Source organism: Zonotrichia albicollis, chromosome 6 (assembly GCF_047830755.1).
Source record: "Zonotrichia albicollis isolate bZonAlb1 chromosome 6, bZonAlb1.hap1, whole genome shotgun sequence".
Classification (NCBI taxonomy): domain Eukaryota; kingdom Metazoa; phylum Chordata; class Aves; order Passeriformes; family Passerellidae; genus Zonotrichia; species Zonotrichia albicollis.
Window position 1 is genome coordinate 52,765,927 of NC_133824.1, and position 18,166 is coordinate 52,784,092.

The window sequence follows — 18,166 nt, forward strand, 5'->3', positions numbered from 1 at the left end:
GATAAAGGTAGGCTGAAGACAAAGAGAGATTTGAAATAAGTCATCTCAGGCTGTATCCCAGTGACTGAACACCCATGGTGACAGGAATACTGTAACTCTAAATATATTTCATACAGAAGAGTTTGTTGGCTTTAAATATATCAGTGAAAGGGAAAGTAAATATGTGAAGAGCAAAATGCAAGATGGAAAAAGTGAGATAAATATTGTTAGATTCAGAGGAAAAATGCTATAAACAGTAAGCAAAGCTCTTTGATTTGCACTGTTTTCCAGCCCATAAAACCCTAATATCTGCCAGCATTTCATTAAAAGCTTATGAACTACCCAGCATGCCTGCTCCTGCATAAATGTATTGCTAAAAACACTGTTGATGCTGCAGATCTTGTATTTTGCAATGTTTCAAAGAAACCTTATGTGTATAAAATTCAGATGCATTATTGAAAGAATGTGGGCATGGTGAAAATAGCCCCACAAACTCTAAAACTAATTAATCATTCAGGAAGTTTCTCTTGGAGATGTTTGAAGTAATATCTCTAAACCAAAAAATACAAATATTTTAAGAAACAGGCATAGCGGATAAAGGACTTAAGAGAAAACTACCATTTTGTGAATTGAGTAAAAGGAGTGGAAGGCATGTCTTCGCAGAGGATTAGGAGTTCAAGGTCACGACAGCCCAACAGCAAAATCTGTAAATGTTAATCCGAGTGATACAAAGATCTGGCAATGCTAAGACTGACCAGATCAACAACTGTTCTGACTGAATGTACAGCCTATTCTCAGCATTACAATCCCAGACTTCAGCCCTCTAAGGACAAGTAATGGCAATATCATTCCTTTTCCACAAAAAGTCATATTGGATCAGTCAAATGCTTATTGTTGTTACCAATGGTCCCGAACCAAGTCTGGAGGGATCAGGACACTCATGATTTCCCATCTTTCATAAGACCCCTGCATTTCAGGGCTCGTTCTCACTGGAACCCAAACACAGGGCAGAATTAAGATGTTCCGACGGGCAGAACCCGCATCCCTCAGGCAAAGCCTCACGGTGTCTGGAGGCTTTCCAGTGATCAGCCATGTATGCACTTAGCCCATCCTGCACTGCTCTTACTGCTGCTCTCCTCACACAAGTGCCTCCTAATTGTTCTGACAACAAAACACAGACATTCATTTCCCACATCTCTCAAATAACTTCATATCCCTCTGCTGCTGAGATCAAGCATCAAGCTGATGTTTGGTTACAACACTGATGGGGTGAATGGGCAGTAAAGCCCACCTGTTACCCATGGAAATGACTTGTCTCTTAACTAGCAGCACACTCTGGCACTTGTGGATAGGCAAACTAAAAATTCAGCACCTCAGCACACACCCACCTCTGGAATAAGGTTAATAAAAATATTAGTCATGTTTTCCATCCTATAGATGTAGGAAGCAGAGACAGGAATATTAGAAGACCAAGACAGAAAAAAGAGCCATATCCGAATTATTGCACAAACATGAGATTGCTGACTACGCTGAAGGTAGATGCTTTGTAACAAATGAACCGAAGCACAGCAGAAGGATTGTTGTAATCATATTTCTAGAGTCCCAGCTCTCAGGCTGCCACAGTTCTCGGCTGTCCTATCTTCCACAGCTCTCAGGCTGCATATCTCCATCACGTCGGGGTCACCACTTACTGCATTCATACTGTTGTTATTAGATTTCTAAAGTCGATACCTTCTAGCTGGTTTTCTCACATGCAGCTCTTCCCAGCAGTGCTGTTCCTTGTGGCTTTATCAGGGCTACTGCAGGGCTCTCAACCAACCCCCTTTTTATCCTAGTAACCTTCTCGAGCCACAGCTGCTGCCCAACTAAGGACTTTGAAGCTGTAGCTCATTTAGAATAACTAGAACTTGGGCAAAACCACTTATACAGTACATAGATATTACGGGGACTCCTACTATACTACTATAAAGGATTACATCTCACTAGCTTTGGAAACTCAAACGCAGCTGGTCGGATCAGCGGAGCCATTCTCAAGCAGCCACATGCCCATCACAGCTCTCACCAAACGGCACTGGAGCAGTTGCCCAGCTGTGGATGCACAAACAGCCCCAGAGGACAGACTGCCCAGCCCACCAAGTGACTGAGCTCCAGGAGTGCATTAGTGTTCCTCTCTGTCTAATTAACCAACAAACCAACATATCTGACTGTTTAAACCTTTGAAATCTGCTGCTGTTGCCAGTGGTTCTGAGGCAAACCAGCACCAGCCCTGCAAGGCTCTCACTCACTCCTTGCACGAGTCACAAAAGGCAGAGGACAGCACACATGGAAATCTCCAACACCACATTTTTGTGGTCATTACAACCAAATCCTCTACCAGGCATCAGCTGTATATGAGCTTTAGGTCAAAAGGAGTTCTACCAGTGTAACAAGAGCACAAGGGGAAGCTGTGGCTTGGTGCAGCACCCTGCACACCCGTGTCAGTGGTACACCCAAAGGCCACATCAGACGTGGTTTATACACCCTGTGGGCTGGGCTGACAAACCAGCTGTCACAATTTGAAAAAGTAACAATGGACAGACCAGCCTTGGTGATGGAGCACAGCTCACCACAGGACCCCTTAGCAACAGGGTCATTACCCTGCAGTGCGCTGCACACAATGACAATCTTCTCTGCACTCTGTTTCTGGAGTTGTGAATTACTGTGTAACATAGGGGAAAGGATCACACTGGGAGAAGGAATCTATTTCCTCTGCCTAGAGACTTTCACAACTGTCAACAAAATAAATTTCACTTTAGGCAAAACAAACAAAAACTTTTTCTTTTGCTACATGGTTTGGGCTTCCCATCTCCCACATTTTCAAGATCCCAAGTTTGGTTCCCTTATCGTGACACCAACCCCATCACGACAAATATCCTTTGTGAGAGTGCTGGCAACCTTTCCTGTACCCCAGAGTGCTGCCATGAACCCCAGTGTGATGCTCTGTACCCCAGAGTGATGCCCTTTACTCCATACTTGTGCCCTGAGCCCCACTATGATGCTTTTCCCCTCGCACTTTTCGGGTATCAACACTCAAGACAGCGTGCAGGGTTAGTTTGTTTGTTTGTGTTCAAACCACACTTTTTGTCTTTTCCCAAACGATTTAGGATGCCAGCAGCAACCATCATCAACCCGCCGCTCCTGACGAGCGAGCAGCAGCGGCGGGACAGCCCCGAGCCGCTGTTTGGAGCTGCCGCGGTGTTTGTCAGGCTGAGCTCGGGGCGCTTCGGCAATGGAGCGGCCCCTCCGCTCTGCCCGCCCGGCTCTGCCAGCGGCCCCTCCGCTCGGCCCGCCCGGCTCTGCCCGCAGCCCCGGCCCCGCCGCCAGGCCCCGTGCGGACGTGGCGCAGTCGGGCCGGGCGCGCTGCCAAAGGCCGGCCCGGGGGCGGAGCGGGCCGGGGCGGGGCGGTGGCGGGCAGCGGAGCGGAGCGGGGTGCGAGCCGGGCCGGCGGGGCATGGCGGGCGGCGGGGCGCTGAGGGCGCTGCCCGCGCTGCTGCTGCTGGCGGCGGCGGGCGCGCTGGGCAAGCCCACGGCGCGGCAGGAGCGGGCCCGGGCCGGAGCCGCGCAGCACGAGGACCTGCCCGGCTTCCAGTACGACCACGAGGCCTTCCTGGGCAAGGAGGAGGCGCGGAGCTTCGACCAGCTCAGCCCGGAGGAGAGCCGGGAGCGCCTGGGGTGAGCGCCCGGCCCGGGCGGGAGACGTGGCAGGGGGAGGGCCCGAGCTGGGCCCGGGGCGGAGGAGGCGGCCTGGGGCTGCCTGAGTGTCCGAGGGGACAGCGGGGCTCAGTATCCTAGAGCGGTGCCCTGAACCCCACAGTGGTGCCCTGAGCTGCAGTGTAGAACCCTGTATTCCAGAGTAACGCCCTGAACCCCAGTGTGATGCTCTGGACCCCAGAGTGGTGCCCTGAAGCCCACTATGATGCGCTTTACACCAGAGTGGGACCCTGTACTCCAGAGTAATGCCCTGAGCCCCAGTGTAGGACCCTGTACCCCAGAGTAGTGCCCTGAACCCCACTGTGATGCTCTGTACACCAGGGTGGCACCCTGTACTCCACAGAGTGGTGCCCTGAGCCCCAGTGTGATGCTCTGTACCCCAAAGTAGTGCCCTGAACCCCTCTGTGATGCTCTGTACCCCAGAGTGGCACCCTGTACCCCACAGTACCCCAGTGTGATGCTCTTTACCCCAGAGTGGGACCCTGTATCCAAGTGGCTGCAGGTCGAAGCTCTGGGTTGTGGCTTCTCTCCCACCCCGCTGGTTTTGCAAAGGAGCAGCCGGCAGTCCATGGCTTTGGTGCTCCTCCCTGCTGCCTTTTGTGGCCCCACAGCAGCAAGGCTCTCAGAGGGAGCTGCTGTGTTGGACCAGCTGCTGGAGGCTTTGCTGCTGCTGCTCCCTGCCTGTGGGACACCTGCCCACACCACATCAGTGTTAATGAGTTTCAACCATTCCTTCTCTACAGCCACGTTTACAAGTGCACTTCAAGCATCTTCCCACTTGTGCCTTCTTTGCTCACAGTGTTTCAGCTGCTATTATTTCCGTGCAAAGGGCAGGGACTGTGCCTTACTTTACTGCTTCTCCCTCCTTTACACCTACAGGAAGCCAGATCACTAAGCAGAACTAAATTTAATAGGAGTTAAAGAAAGATCCTTTAATGTAGTTACCACAAAGAAGATAGCTTAAAATACCCTGCATGTTCTCACTAAGATTCCCCGCTGCCTTCTCTCCCACAGGGAGTTGCACTTGCTAATTTTCTGTCGGTCCTACCATAAGCAGCAGCACTGCAATCTCACTCTTGATCCTTCTCAAAGCTGTCACTGCTATTTGTATGTCTCAGTGAGTAAACAGATGAAATGATTACCAGAAATTATCAACTCCACCCTCATTGTTTCAAGAAGGAGCAAAGGAAACCATGTTCTCAGCACACATGGCTGTGACCTAGATTCTCATCACTTGTGTCACCAAAATGTGTCTCCTAATATTGGTCTGCACTTACTGGTACAGATAATTCAGTCAGGGGTATGATTTAACAACACAGGTGTATTCAAACAATTTTTACTAACTGTAAAGCAAGGGAAGAAGTTTTAACTAATTGATCTCACTGATTGCCCTTTGGAGGGGTGACACAGGCACATCAAAGTACAGAGTCAATAATTACCTTTTAAATGGAGGTGACTGAAGTGTCTCTCTGAGGACACGTTGAGGGTGAGCACTGTGCATCTCAGCATCAGGGATGTGGCTCCTGGGGGACTTTTGGGAAAGTTTCATAACTTCCAGCATTCCCCAACCTTGTAATCTTGGATAGCAGCACACTGGGAGGTAAAGAGAGGATTTAAAAAAACATCTTGTGGTTTAATAGTCACATGCTGAACCCCTTCTCCCCATTTTTGTTAGGGGCAACTTCTGTAGTGGGTTACAAACAGAGTCGCTTCTCAGCAAGTGGCTGCTCTTAGGAAGAAGGTAGATTTAATTAAAAGCTATTTTTAAATGATTTCTGGGAGAAAACAGAAACACACAGCCTGCTGCTCTAACCAGAGTGCATGCTGCTGTATTTATAAGGCATATTTTACCTTGCTTAGGAAATGTGGCAGCACATTGGTCATCCCAATAATAACAACAGTAAAAAGTGAAGTCCACACAACAGCTTTTTACCTGTGCCTCTGGGAGCCTATAGGCTTGTTTTATTGTCCCCAGCTTCAGCTGAGAAGTGGATGAAATAGTGCCCGTGGATGCAATGGACCTATAAAAACAGGTGAAAAGGAGAAGACATGAAACATTTTCTGGTACACAGAAAATGTGTTCCTGACTTCTTTCATGTTACACATTGCCAAGAGCTACCAGTATAATCATTTAATACCTTAACAGTAGAAAGAAATACCAGTTAAACAAATGAAATTAAATCATTGTGGGGAAAATCTGGTGACAAATACAGTCCCTCATGCAGGGAAAGGGACCACTGGCAATGGATACAGAAGAGAAAAGATTTTCTAGTCAGTTCATCCACACTTCACTAATTCAGAAATGAAATTCAGCAGCCCCTTTTTTGCCCCGTAACTCAAAGAACATGTTCACAAAATCAATCTGATACTGTCAGGCTCACACAACATTGCTGAAGTTCAGCAGAAGCTGCTGCTGCTATTTCAGCAACCACTTCTGCAACAAAGGCTTGGGCAGAGACATTGCTTCACTACTTGGGCAGTTCCAAACGTGGTTTCTTTGTGGAGAACCAAGATGTGGAATTGCAAAGAATGTTTAGAAGTGCAGATCGTTTTCCCTGAGGTTTCGGAAGCTCACCTGCTGAGTGTCAAGTCAGGATTTAGACAGGTAAGCTCCTGCTCTTCCCCCTGCATTGCAATGGCACCTCAGTGTTCCATGGGCATGGCATGAGCTGGCCTCTGGATGAGGCACAGGGCACCTGCAGGCAGGCTGCCCCGGCACCTCATGGGCAGGGAGAAGGGTGCTGGTGTGCCCAAAGCCAGCCTGGATGTGCCAGAGAGCCAGGGTGGATGTGCTCAATTCCAAGAGCAGGCACAGAAGGCAGTTTTACAAGCTCGGCCCCAAAATGGTGAAGTTCGTCAGTTGCAGAGAGATTAATTGCAGTGAGATTAGTTGCACAGAACATAAATGGTAGAGAGAGCATCGTCCTTTTTTGTTTTTGAACTGCAGCTGTGTGCAGAATGTTTCACTCCTGCTGGTTTCACCAGTGCTGGCAGCTTTACACTGGACAGAGGTTTATAGCCCTTTTAGTCACTAAAATCCCAAGTCTTCCAGCCATGGCTGCAGACCTGCTGCAGACTTGATGCTGCTTCAGTGAGTAACTGGCATTCCTGGCAACACCAGCAGTACTGATTTCCACTGGGAATCAAGGAAAAGAAACAGGGGGAGGGACAGGCTGGGAAGGGGAGACTGTACCTGGTGTGCATCCCCAGCATTACACGCTCATACTCACTGCACCCTGATGTCAGCCTGCTGCAAAGCCAAAGGAGAAACTGCACGTGCCCACCAAATCCTGGATTTTTGCTCTGCTTGCCTCCAGCAAGTTTGAGTTCAGGCGTTGTCCTGAAGCGAAGTTGGTGTCTGTCACGGATATATTTTCTGAAAAATACTTTTGCTAGGATTTTTCCTGCTGAGAAGCCTCAGAGGAAAAGAAAAACAATAATTATCTGCTGCTGTGGAATGCAACAGGTGCATCTTTGACTGGTCCATGTGAGTTGTTTCTATTTGATGACAAATTGCAGGTCCACCATTCTTTTCCTTGTTAGCCTTCGGATGAAATCCTTTCTTCTATTATTTTAGTAGAGTTTTAATAATTTTCTTTTAATATATATATTGATATATATTAATAGATATTAAAATATATAAAATCATATTATTATATATTATATTATATTATTATATTTTATATTTATATTATATATAAAATTATTATAAAATTCTAATACATAATATTAGAATTAAATATATTCTATGTATTTTATATTATATATTATATATAATAAATATAATATAATTAAAATTATATTACATATAATATTACAGATAAGAATTATTATATTATATATTGCTTTATTATTAATTATATTAATATACATAAAAGATATAACATATGTATTAAAATATATATTAAAATGTATAAAATACATATTTTAATACAGGTTAATATAATTTTCTTTTCATATATCATAAAATAGATAATTTTCTTTTTACTATATCATAAAATAATAAATCAGCCTTCTGAAATATGGAGTCAAAATTCTCATCTCTTCCCTCATCCTGTGACCCCTGCCAGCACCACCACAGGTGTCTCCTGCTCTGAGCTAGCACAGCCACTCCCTGTAGGCAGTGAAGAACAGATGCCCCTAAGACAGGAGGCACAAGCTAAGAAAAACAAAGCCAGGTATTCTCTGCTCACTAATTTTAGTTGTGCAAGTTTCCTTTTGAGTTATTCATAGCAATGCTGAATAACAAACAGAGACACATTCCTTTATATGATGTGTAAAATGCAGGAAAACCTTAACCAGTAGGGCAGTTTTAGGAGTTTGGGGCACTGTGTTTTTGTGGCAAATCAGGGCTAAAGATCACTAAAATTGGCCTGACATGCAGTAGGGTTTTAATGATGCTGATCTCTTTTTACAGCAAGATTGTCGACAGAATAGATGATGACAAAGATGGCTATATCACAACAGAGGAGTTAAAAACCTGGATTAAACGAGTGCAGAAACGCTACATCTATGAAAATGTGGCCAAAGTTTGGAAAGATTATGATCTAAACAAGGATGATAAAATTGCCTGGGAAGAATACAAGCAAGCCACATATGGTTATTATCTAGGTAAGAGAACAGATTGTATGATCAAGGATTTTTAAGATTATAAAATATGATTTCTTGCCTTGCAGACAACTGGAGGTTGTTGTCACATTTAGGACTCTTGAAGCTCACATTGACTTTTATGGATGCTCAGAGGTCAAAAGCACTTTTTAGTTATTTATTGCAGCCCTTTGCACATGGGTCACCAGCACACAGAAGGTTTTGTAGAGGTATCATTAAATATACTGACACAGCTGAATTAAAGTCTCCTCCAGTTAGAAATATATTATTTTTTAGCATTGAAAAGGGTACTTTAATTAAAAAATAATATATTGTCTAATTAACTGTATTTGTGAATTTAGTCTCTAAAATCCCAAGTCTAGATGTTAAAAATGTAGCCTGTGTCTAAGCTACAGCAAAGTTATTGATTAAAGTCATTCTTGCAGAATAACATGCTTCAGACTGTGATCAACAGCAAATGAAAATCCTTAACAAATCAGGCAAAATAAACATTTTTTTAAAAATATACCTGAATTCCCCCCACCCCCCTCCACGTTCCCTTTGCTTTTATAAGTTAATGAAGGAAGAGGAGGAGAAGAGATCGCTTAAGCTAAAGGGCAATACTGACAGAGCAACAAATCAGTATTAATTGACCATTTATACTTACTGGAAATGAGAAAACAATATTTACCTACCACAGAGGCAGTTTCTAGAGCAAGCTTCCTGTAGCAGTAATAATTCCATAGTCTACCTTAGATTTAAATGGAGTTTGTTACATTTGTGAAAGGAAATATTTAACACACAGTCCCTGCAGAATTATCCCTGGAACCCTTCTCAGCCCTTTGTATTTGCTACCTCTAAGCCCCAAGATTTGGAGAGCAGCATTGTGGGCTTGTGTTAATGAATACTTAAAATTCCCATCTGTAATTCCTGACCCAGTCTTTTTCACATGTGTTTGTCTCCCAACATGTGAATTGTGAAATTGTTATGAGTATTTTTCATTTTTAAAGTCAGTTTACTGATCCTATTTTAAAAATTATATCAAATACCAATCCTTTTATGCCACTGAACACTCTGAAAAAATGCCATTGTTTTAAACTGAAAAGAATTGTTAGGTTCCCTGTAGCAGAGGTCTAGCACTGAGATAATTTCAGTCAGTCTGCCACCTTCTGAACCACATTTCCTTGGTTTGCTCTTCTTGAAACTGAAAAGTTGTGTGGATCATACTGATTCCTAAAGATGAAGAAAACTACTGTGAATGAAGTCTACCCCAAATATTGCCTCACTGGTGCTTGTAAAGGCAGATTAAAAAAATCTGTGAGGGAATACTGCAAAATCCATTATTCTGGATTGTAACAGAAGGCTTGCTCAGAAATTTACCTCCTACTACTGTCACCTTTAAAAATAAAACCAAGTATTTGACCCCTGATTAAACTTCATGGGGAAGAGAATTTCCATTTAGAACAACAGCTGTTCTGGCAATAAACCTTTTTATTTCTAAACTCAAAGAGCTTTGTTTTGCTAGTATGTTTTAAAGGAGAACACCTCTGAGATAATCTTGATTTGTCTGCAGAAAATCCAGAAGAATTCCAAGATGCCACTGATCAGCACAGCTTTAAGAAAATGCTGCCCAGAGATGAAAGGCGATTCAAAGCTGCAGATCTGGATGGAGACTTGGCTGCCACTCGTGAGGAGTTCACTGCTTTCCTGCACCCAGAGGAGTTTGAGCACATGAAAAACATTGTTGTCTTAGTAAGCAAAGCAAAATCAATGCCATTGTTTCTGCTTTTATGGGTGAATTTGAAGGCTTCTCTCACCTTTCCATGCAGGGTTTAGAAAGAGACACACACATAAAAGCTAAGTGGGGAACAGAAAGGGGTGCCTTTCATGATACTCACTTGGTTTAGAAGTCTCAACATAGGAAAGACTTTTTAAGTGCACTTAGACAGCTCCTAAATTGAATCAAGAAATAATCTTGGGGCACTGACTTAAACCAAAATATAAGGAGGGTGTGCTGACATACAGCAGCTGAGTGTTTCATGCAGGCTGGTATCTGCCCCTATCATAAGCAGTTCATTCATACAGGGAATTTTTTCAACATGAAAGGATATTTTTATATTCATTGTGTAAACAACAGTCCCACTGGGTTTAGTGAGACTACATTCACTTGTGTACAGGGCCAGGTCAAGGCCTCAGAACATTAAATTATCAAAGGCAAGTAATCAGAGCTCAGTTTTCTCTTGCTGACTTTCAGGCAAAATTGTTTTCCAGGAAACCTTAGAAGACATAGACAAAAACGAGGATGGTTTTGTGGATCAAGATGAATACATTGGTAAGTGTTGTCACTTGTTTTTTATATAATTTCCAGTCCATTTTTCCATCTTCTCTCAAACTGGCAGCAGCATTAACAACCCAGAGTGAACAGTTCAACTGTTTTATACCAACCATCCAACCCAGAAAGTTTAATTTCATTTTAGGTAGATAGCAACATGACCAGGAAGAATTCCTCATGCTTCACAGCACAAAATTCTCCTCTTGTTCTTATTTAACTCAGCTAAGAGTTATATGAGAATAAAAGAAGAGAATCTGGAATAATATTTTTCATGGCATGGATATTCTTTGTATATTGCACCATGCTAACTGCTGTTTGAAGGCACTGTTTAGAAATGCAGGAGGATCAGAAAATGAATTAGTCTTTTCCCAAATAAATGGTTTTGGATGGTGCTCAAATATCCAAAACACCTGGGAATCAACCATTGCAAAAAGAGAAAGTTCACCTTGTTCCTGCTAGATTTTTTTTTCCTAGTTTAATTAGTAAGTAAAGCCCATACTTCTGTACTGATGATACCATTCTATTTTGATGAGTTTTAAATCCAGAAAGTAGCACTAAGAAGGCATTAGTGCAAAGTTGGATGAAGCTTTCTGTTTCTAGTGGTGCTATAAAGATCACTTCACATAGAATCAGGAACAATATACACACACTAATTAATGGCAGGGGGTTCTGTTCCTTGTAAATTATATTTAGCCCAGAAAGTGAATGCTATTCATCTATGACTGAAATAACAGAGCAGCATAATTTCCACAGTAATTTCAGTTCATTCAGTGACATTACCTACATATAATTATAAGGTAATTGTCAACATTTGTTACCATGTGAATGCTGGTTTTTCTTGTCTTCTATAGATAGGAACATAGAATGTTCTAGTCACGATCACCCCACATTGGCAAGGATGATAAAAATCAAATTGACAGGACATGTCAGTTGCTTCAAATAAACAATATAATTTGCACTTTAAAAATGAAAAAAAGAAAGTGAATGTGTTGTCTGAAGTTTTCTTCCTGAGTTGAGAAAACTATGCTTAAAATATTCCTACTTTCCTTTTTCAGATGTAATTTTTTTTAAATTTTGATGAAGTAAAACTAAATTCCTTCTTTGGTAGTTATTAAGGAGCAACAAAAAGAAGTCCAAAAATTTCAGTCTCTAGATGGAGTATTTGTTGAGGGGATCTGTTGAAGCTTATAGAATGATCCCACCCTCCATTCCCTTCTTTGCTCCCATTTTGTCTTTTGCAAAATTTGGTTTAGATTTACACAAGCAGCGGAGCAAAATGCCTATAAAAGTGTTGAGCAGAGAGAACTAAATTCTCCCTGTGCATGGGCAGGTAACAGAGTATTTCAGGGACACTGGGGACAGTGACAATGGAGAGCCTCAGCCCAGTGTCAGGGGTATTTACTCCTGCCTTGGAATTCAGCATTTGTGTTTCCCACAGGTACCAGCCAGCCTCTGACCCTCACACCATCCATGAGGGTCCTTGAAAACCAAATCCAGAAGACACTGGAGAGGAGTAGTATCACAAAGCAGGTTTAATTCTAAATAGAGAAGTGGAAGGCTAGAGGATGAGTAGGAAAGGATTGGCCACAGTGACCAGAAGGATGACAGAGACACCAGTCATGATTTGGAAAGCCCTGTGATGTAAAGAACATTGGTTTGAATAATCACTGCTGCTGTGCTGTGTTTATGCAGAAAGCAGCTGGCACTGTGGCTCCCAAAATGCAGCCCAGGAGTGATGTGCAGAGCAGCTGGGGTGTGTGACCTCTGCATCCTGGCACACACACTGCTCCCTCCCCAGCTCCCAGGCTGTGACCAGTGCTCTGTGCCTGTGCCTCCTCACACAGTGCACCATGGCTCCTGACTTCTCCAGCTCTTTCCTGCAAGAGTGTCTTCTGCTGGAATGTGCTGCAGCACTGCGTGGTTAAAAGAGAGCTGATCTCCTAAGCTGAATGTCTCTCACACAAGACTTCTCTAAAATGCATGCAGGTTCCATTTAGCAATTTTTGTTTGCCTAAATTCCTCCTGTGCCTTTTTTCCCCCTGTAATCACTCTGCTGGCTGGAATCTGATCTTATCCACAAAGACATTTGCTGGCAGGGACAAGATAAAATGGCTGAGTTTCTTTCTCCCCATGTGACCAAGCCTAGCACTAAAGCTTAAGACTGCTGTTCAGCCAAAGATCCTTAGAGGATTTTGTTCCTTCTGAAATTCAGATGATGGCCTTTGAACATGTTAACTCTCCTGTTAGCCCCACCAGAAGTGCACAGGTGTGATACAGGGTGCTGTGAGAGTGGGCAGAATCACCAGCAGTGAAGAAATAAGCCTGAGAGAAGATACAGCTACTCCATCTACACCCCACATTTCTCTTTCTGTGTAGAGACACAGAATGAAAAGTTCTGTCCTCTCTGTTCAGTGCAAAGAATGAAAAGTTCAGTCCCCTCTGAGGAACACTGTGAAAAATCTTTATTTTGTGCTTAATTTGCAAAGTAAATAGGACTCAAGTAAGACCCTTATTTCCTCTCCAGCTGATATGTTTGCAAATGAAGAGGGTGGACCAGAGCCCGACTGGGTGATTACAGAGCGTGAGCAGTTCTCAGATTTCCGTGATCTCAACAAGGATGGAAAGATGGACAAAGATGAGATCCAGCACTGGATCCTCCCCCAGGACTATGACCATGCACTAGCTGAAGCCAGGCACTTAGTCTATGAATCTGATGTAGACAAGGTATGTGGTGCTCCAGTGTTGTCTTTAAAGAAGTTATACAGGGTCTTGTGGGTTTTTTAAAACACCAGCTTGCAAGAATTTATTCCTAATACCTTTCTTTAGAGGCTAGACTTGCTGGTGGATTAATGTTTCCATGCCAATCTCAGTTGGTAGTGTTAGAATTACAAAGTGTTACAATACAGTTTATCAGCTCTAGAAGGTCCCTTGGTTTTCATTAGGTGAGATGAGAAACTGTCACTATTTTAACACAGCAAAAAATACTGTTTTTCCTTTAAGAGTGGTCATTACTTTTGTATGTTACTATAGACTAAAAGAGGAAAATAAAGTTACATTTAGTTACCCCTTGCACTCAAATACAGGGGTAGCAAACCCACTCTCAGTTCTATACTCAGGCACGTACCTTTCATTTAAACACTGGCTCTGATCAGGGACAGCATATGAGGAACCTGAAAGCCAAAATGCTCTGAACACAGAAACTGCTAACATAAGCAACCACCTTCCACAAAGTGCACCAGAGGAGTTTTGTTTTTACAGTCAGGAAGATGAACCAAACCACAGAACTGTGCACTAGGTAATCCACTGTTAACCTACTGTTCCTACTGCTTGGCATTACAAAGAGCTTTCAGTTAGCAGTTTGACCTGCCCGAAGCTTGTGGGGCTTCTGTCTTCCACTGAGGCCCAAATTTCCCTCACTGTGACACCTACAAATGATTGCTGAACCTGCAGTGTGCTGCTGTGAAGAACTGTGTTTCGCAGGGCTCTTGCAAGTCTGTGCTGGTGTGTCTTTGTGTCTTAGACTTAGTTCTGAAAATATTCTTACAGAGTTGTTGGTTTTGTTTTTTTTTTTTTTTTTTTTTTCTTCTACCAGGATCAAAAACTAACAAAAGAGGAAATTCTAGACAACTGGAACATGTTTGTTGGAAGTCAAGCTACCAATTACGGGGAGGACCTCACAAGAAACCATGATGAGCTATGATCCAGTGTGCCAGCCAGTGTGCCACACATCTTTTCTCCACCTTACTGAATTCACTGTGTCCATCCCCTCCAGGAGGGAAGATGGCCAAGGGACACTCACAACTGAATGACTTGCATTAATATTATTTTTAACATGCCAGCTTATTACCTCAGAAACCAATAGAAATAGCTTTTTTACTCCTTTCACATGGTTAAATACAATCTTTAGTTACTAGAGTTTTATTTTTGAAAAAATTAAGAGGGTAACTTTTCTGAATAGGTTAGAGCCTGGCATGGAAAAGGGACTTCTAAAAACATTGCAAAGATCTTTAATAGCCAAGTCTTTTCTTCAAATACCCACTTTTACCATAGTGAAATGCACCTAGGATTAGAACCCTAATGTTTAATCAGACTTAAGTTATTTAGTTGTCTTTTCTAATAGTTTAGAGGTGACCCTTTGAGCCTCCTGCCCAGAGAAGAGTTTGATACCAGCTTTGTCTCCACAGAATTGCTGTGTTGGGTGAGTGCTGCTGCAGGAGTGTCCAGCAGCCCCCTGGCTCCTGCTCCAATGTGCAAATGCACAGGTCCCTTGTCCCTGACCCTGCGTTCCCAGGCAGGGATGCAGAGTCCAGCCTGGCAGCTGCTCCTTCCACAGCAGGGTAAAGTACAGCTGTTTGTGGGCCCTTGGCCTGGCTGCTTCCTGGGAGGAGTTGTGCCACATGGAGCATAATTTATCTCCTGCTTTTCACACTTCACCCCAGCCCTGCTCCTGTTCACACAGTGTGAATGGCAGCAGCTCTGTGATGGAGAAGGAATGAGACATGTCATCCCTCTGGGCCTTGTGTCTCCTCTGCCACTAAGAGGACAGATTCTTGTGGCTGAACTTCTGGGTTTGTGTGTTTATACCTGTAACTCTAGAGAAAGCTCTCCTTCCAAAAAAGGGGGAAGTTTTAGGTGCTTTATTTTTTACTGTATAATGTGAGTTGTTACGTGTATATTTTTATATAACCAACTTCTCCAAGTTTGGTTGTTTTTATCTGTACTGGTTTGAAAAGAAGCACAATAAAACCAATACTTCTTCTTGGTACTGTGAAGGTGCAGTAACACTAACACAGATTAGCAGAGAGATGATGTGAAAACACAAACCAAGCCTCTAAAGCCAGCAGTTCCCAAAGCACTGGGATGGTCATTTCCAAAAGCATCTGCACATACATCCCCAACTGTTCTTTGTCACCTCATTAAATTAAAAAAAGCCAAAAAGAAGTGCATTATACATAGCAGCTGTAACTAGAATTTGTTCTGGACACCAGTACTGGGGATCAGGACTCCCCAGCAGCATTCTCTGGTTCCTGGAAGGTTTTGTGTAAAATATCACACCCTGAACAATCCAGAGGGGAGCTCTGAGACTCCAGGCTGTGAGACACTTCAGCAGTTCAACACATTTGTAAAAATCATCAGGAGGCAGTGCAGAACTGTGACCTCTGTGAACAGTGCCATTTTTATAAGGTCATGGAAGAACCCTGGTGCAATATTTTACATCTTGCAGTTGAAGATAATTAAATGTAGATTGCTGAGTCTGACAGAAATCACATGTGCTTGCTGGCAGCACCACTAAGCTTTTGGGGTGCACATCTTGTGACATTGCCAGCAATGTCTCTGAAAAATCCCCACCTCTCCCACTAACATAGAGCAGGGCAAATGTCATAAAAGTGAACTGGTTTTGTTTTTACAGTACCCTCAAGTTAAATAAAAGCCTAAATGCAGTGCTATCTGGGAAGCAATAAAATTGTATCTTGGCACGTGAAAATGATTATATATTTTCTTTATGGCTTGGATTTGGAAAGGTTTATTGTACTCAATAATCCTGACAATCTTTATCAAACTAACATATTTTGCTAACAGATTTTCAGTACTCTCTGTGTGCTCAGATTATCTTCTGCTGTTTCAGGAAACAATACCTTAAAAGACCTCAAAAAAACACTTGTTTCCTGCAAGTGAAACTGCAGCTCAGGCTGGATACTAAGCCAAGGATTTTCACTGGAGCCCAGGGGAAGGTTGTTTGCTCACTCTTGTTGAAATTCAGTGGGAGTTGGGTGCTGAGACACTAAGCATTGTTGCCCACAGCTAAACATGACACTTCTGAATGCTCTGTGCACCGTCCCAACAAAAAAAACCACATCTGTGCTTTGACAAGCAATCACATTTTCTTCCACATTACTAAATGAATTTGGAACAGAATTAGCAGCACACAAGAGAAAAATCCTGTTCTCATATTTGTTCTTGATTCCTGTTACTGCTTGGAACACATTGGTATTTTCCAGGGTAAAACTGTACTTACGTGAGTAAGAATGCTGAAATCAGAGGAGCTCTCCACACAAACAGAGACTGAAAATTCAGATCCAGAAAAAGGTTTTCTTTTTTCCTCAAAAGAATGGTACTCAGGTAGCATATATCCAGCTAGGAAAAAGGCAAACATGCCAATTAAAATGTTTAAAATAATCAAATTATTTATCAATAGTGGGTTATGGGGTCATAGTAAGATTAGGAGCTTTTTTAATAAAGCAGTTTTAGAGAACATAAGTGTCCCTGACGTGATTTCATTTTAAAGGCTCCCCTGTTTCTGCAGTTCTCCATGGTGTTTCTCTTACCAGCATTCAGTAATGGCACAGTACATTCCATGCTCTAAATTTCCCTTTCAAGCTCAATGCACTATGGAAGAGTAACTCCAAAAGAGACTAGAGCTTCTGGGTTTAAATTTAACACTATTTAAGGAAAGCAAACCTTTGCTAGGGGATATAACTGTTAACATTGTGATTTTTCAAGCCTAAGGTTTCTAATGGGGTTTGACTGTTCCAGAGATAACATTTTTTTTCCTAGGTAACATATTTCAACTCATATTATGAGCAAATGTTACAAAATTTTAGTGTAATGTGAAATACTGAAATGTCAGATAGCATTATTTATCTTCTTAATATGACTAAAACCATTAATTGCTGGGAGCCATACTTCATCCCAGCAACATGAAAATCCATTTTGTGCCTATCTTGTCAGTTATTGCCGATTTTCTTAATCAATTGTGACACAGTGAAATTCTGTTGGGAAGCATGTTTATATATTTGCAGCTGCAGGATCTGTATGGTAACTTATTACACAGATCCTCCATTAACTCAGTGGTTTTGCCATGACTATGCCACAATACATCAAAGGTGCATTTTTCTTACTTAGATATCTGGAATAGCCCATTATTATTGCCCATGCAGTTTTAATTATTAGGATTTATGAAATGAGCTAAGTGGCTAATGTTCATTGTCTTATAATTCCATTTAATGATTCAGTCAGGTTGAATGTGTCTCCTGTTCCAATGAAAGGGGCTGTACAGAACTCCCTAGAGAGAGATCACAGCCCATCCTGCTCCTGTTACAAGGGTACCTTACAATAGTTGCAGAATGTTTAATTATTTGCTGTGCAGAAGCTGATCTTGATCCCAGTGAAGTTATCATGAACTCCTAGTTCTAAGGAATATAAGAATTACTCTAAGGCCTTGGCCACACAAAGGCAAGCAGAACGATGGGGTGGTGGGACTGGAGGTCAGAAATTACCTTACAACCAGCAGATCCTGATCTCCTTACTGCCACTGACCACTAACATTTGGGAATTAGACAGTTTATACTCCTGTGAGACAGGGTGTAAATCTAGTTCATGGAAGGCAGTGTGTGAAGCCTTTGTGGCCTGCTCAGGGAGCCTGAAGCGTTTTATTGAGTCATGGTAGCATCACCCTTAGCAAATGAAGTGAGTTTTACAGAGTGACAGAAGCATCTACAAAAAAAAATAAAAAATTCC

At 42.6% G+C, this 18,166-nt stretch overlaps 1 protein-coding gene across 1 annotated transcript; it reads left to right on the forward strand.

The window, feature by feature from the left end:
• Positions 1 to 3,232: 3,232 nt before the first annotated feature.
• On the forward strand, positions 3,233 to 16,552 carry RCN1 (reticulocalbin 1). Its single transcript, XM_074543802.1, has 6 exons — positions 3,233 to 3,690; positions 8,147 to 8,340; positions 9,890 to 10,068; positions 10,588 to 10,648; positions 13,173 to 13,372; positions 14,241 to 16,552. The coding sequence occupies exons 1-6, from the start codon at positions 3,248 to 3,250 to the stop codon at positions 14,346 to 14,348; spliced, it is 1,185 nt and encodes a 394-aa protein (XP_074399903.1). The 5' UTR covers positions 3,233 to 3,247; the 3' UTR covers positions 14,349 to 16,552.
• Positions 16,553 to 18,166: the final 1,614 nt, after the last annotated feature.

Coding starts and splice junctions, on each gene's coding strand:
- RCN1 (XM_074543802.1), top strand. CDS start 3,248: ATGGAGCGGCCCCTCCGCTCTGCCCGCCCGGCTCTGCCAGCGGCCCCT. Junction 8,341..9,889: donor CACATATGGTTATTATCTAG/GTAAGAGAACAG, acceptor ATTTGTCTGCAG/AAAATCCAGAAGAATTCCAA. Junction 10,649..13,172: donor GGATCAAGATGAATACATTG/GTAAGTGTTGTC, acceptor TTTCCTCTCCAG/CTGATATGTTTGCAAATGAA.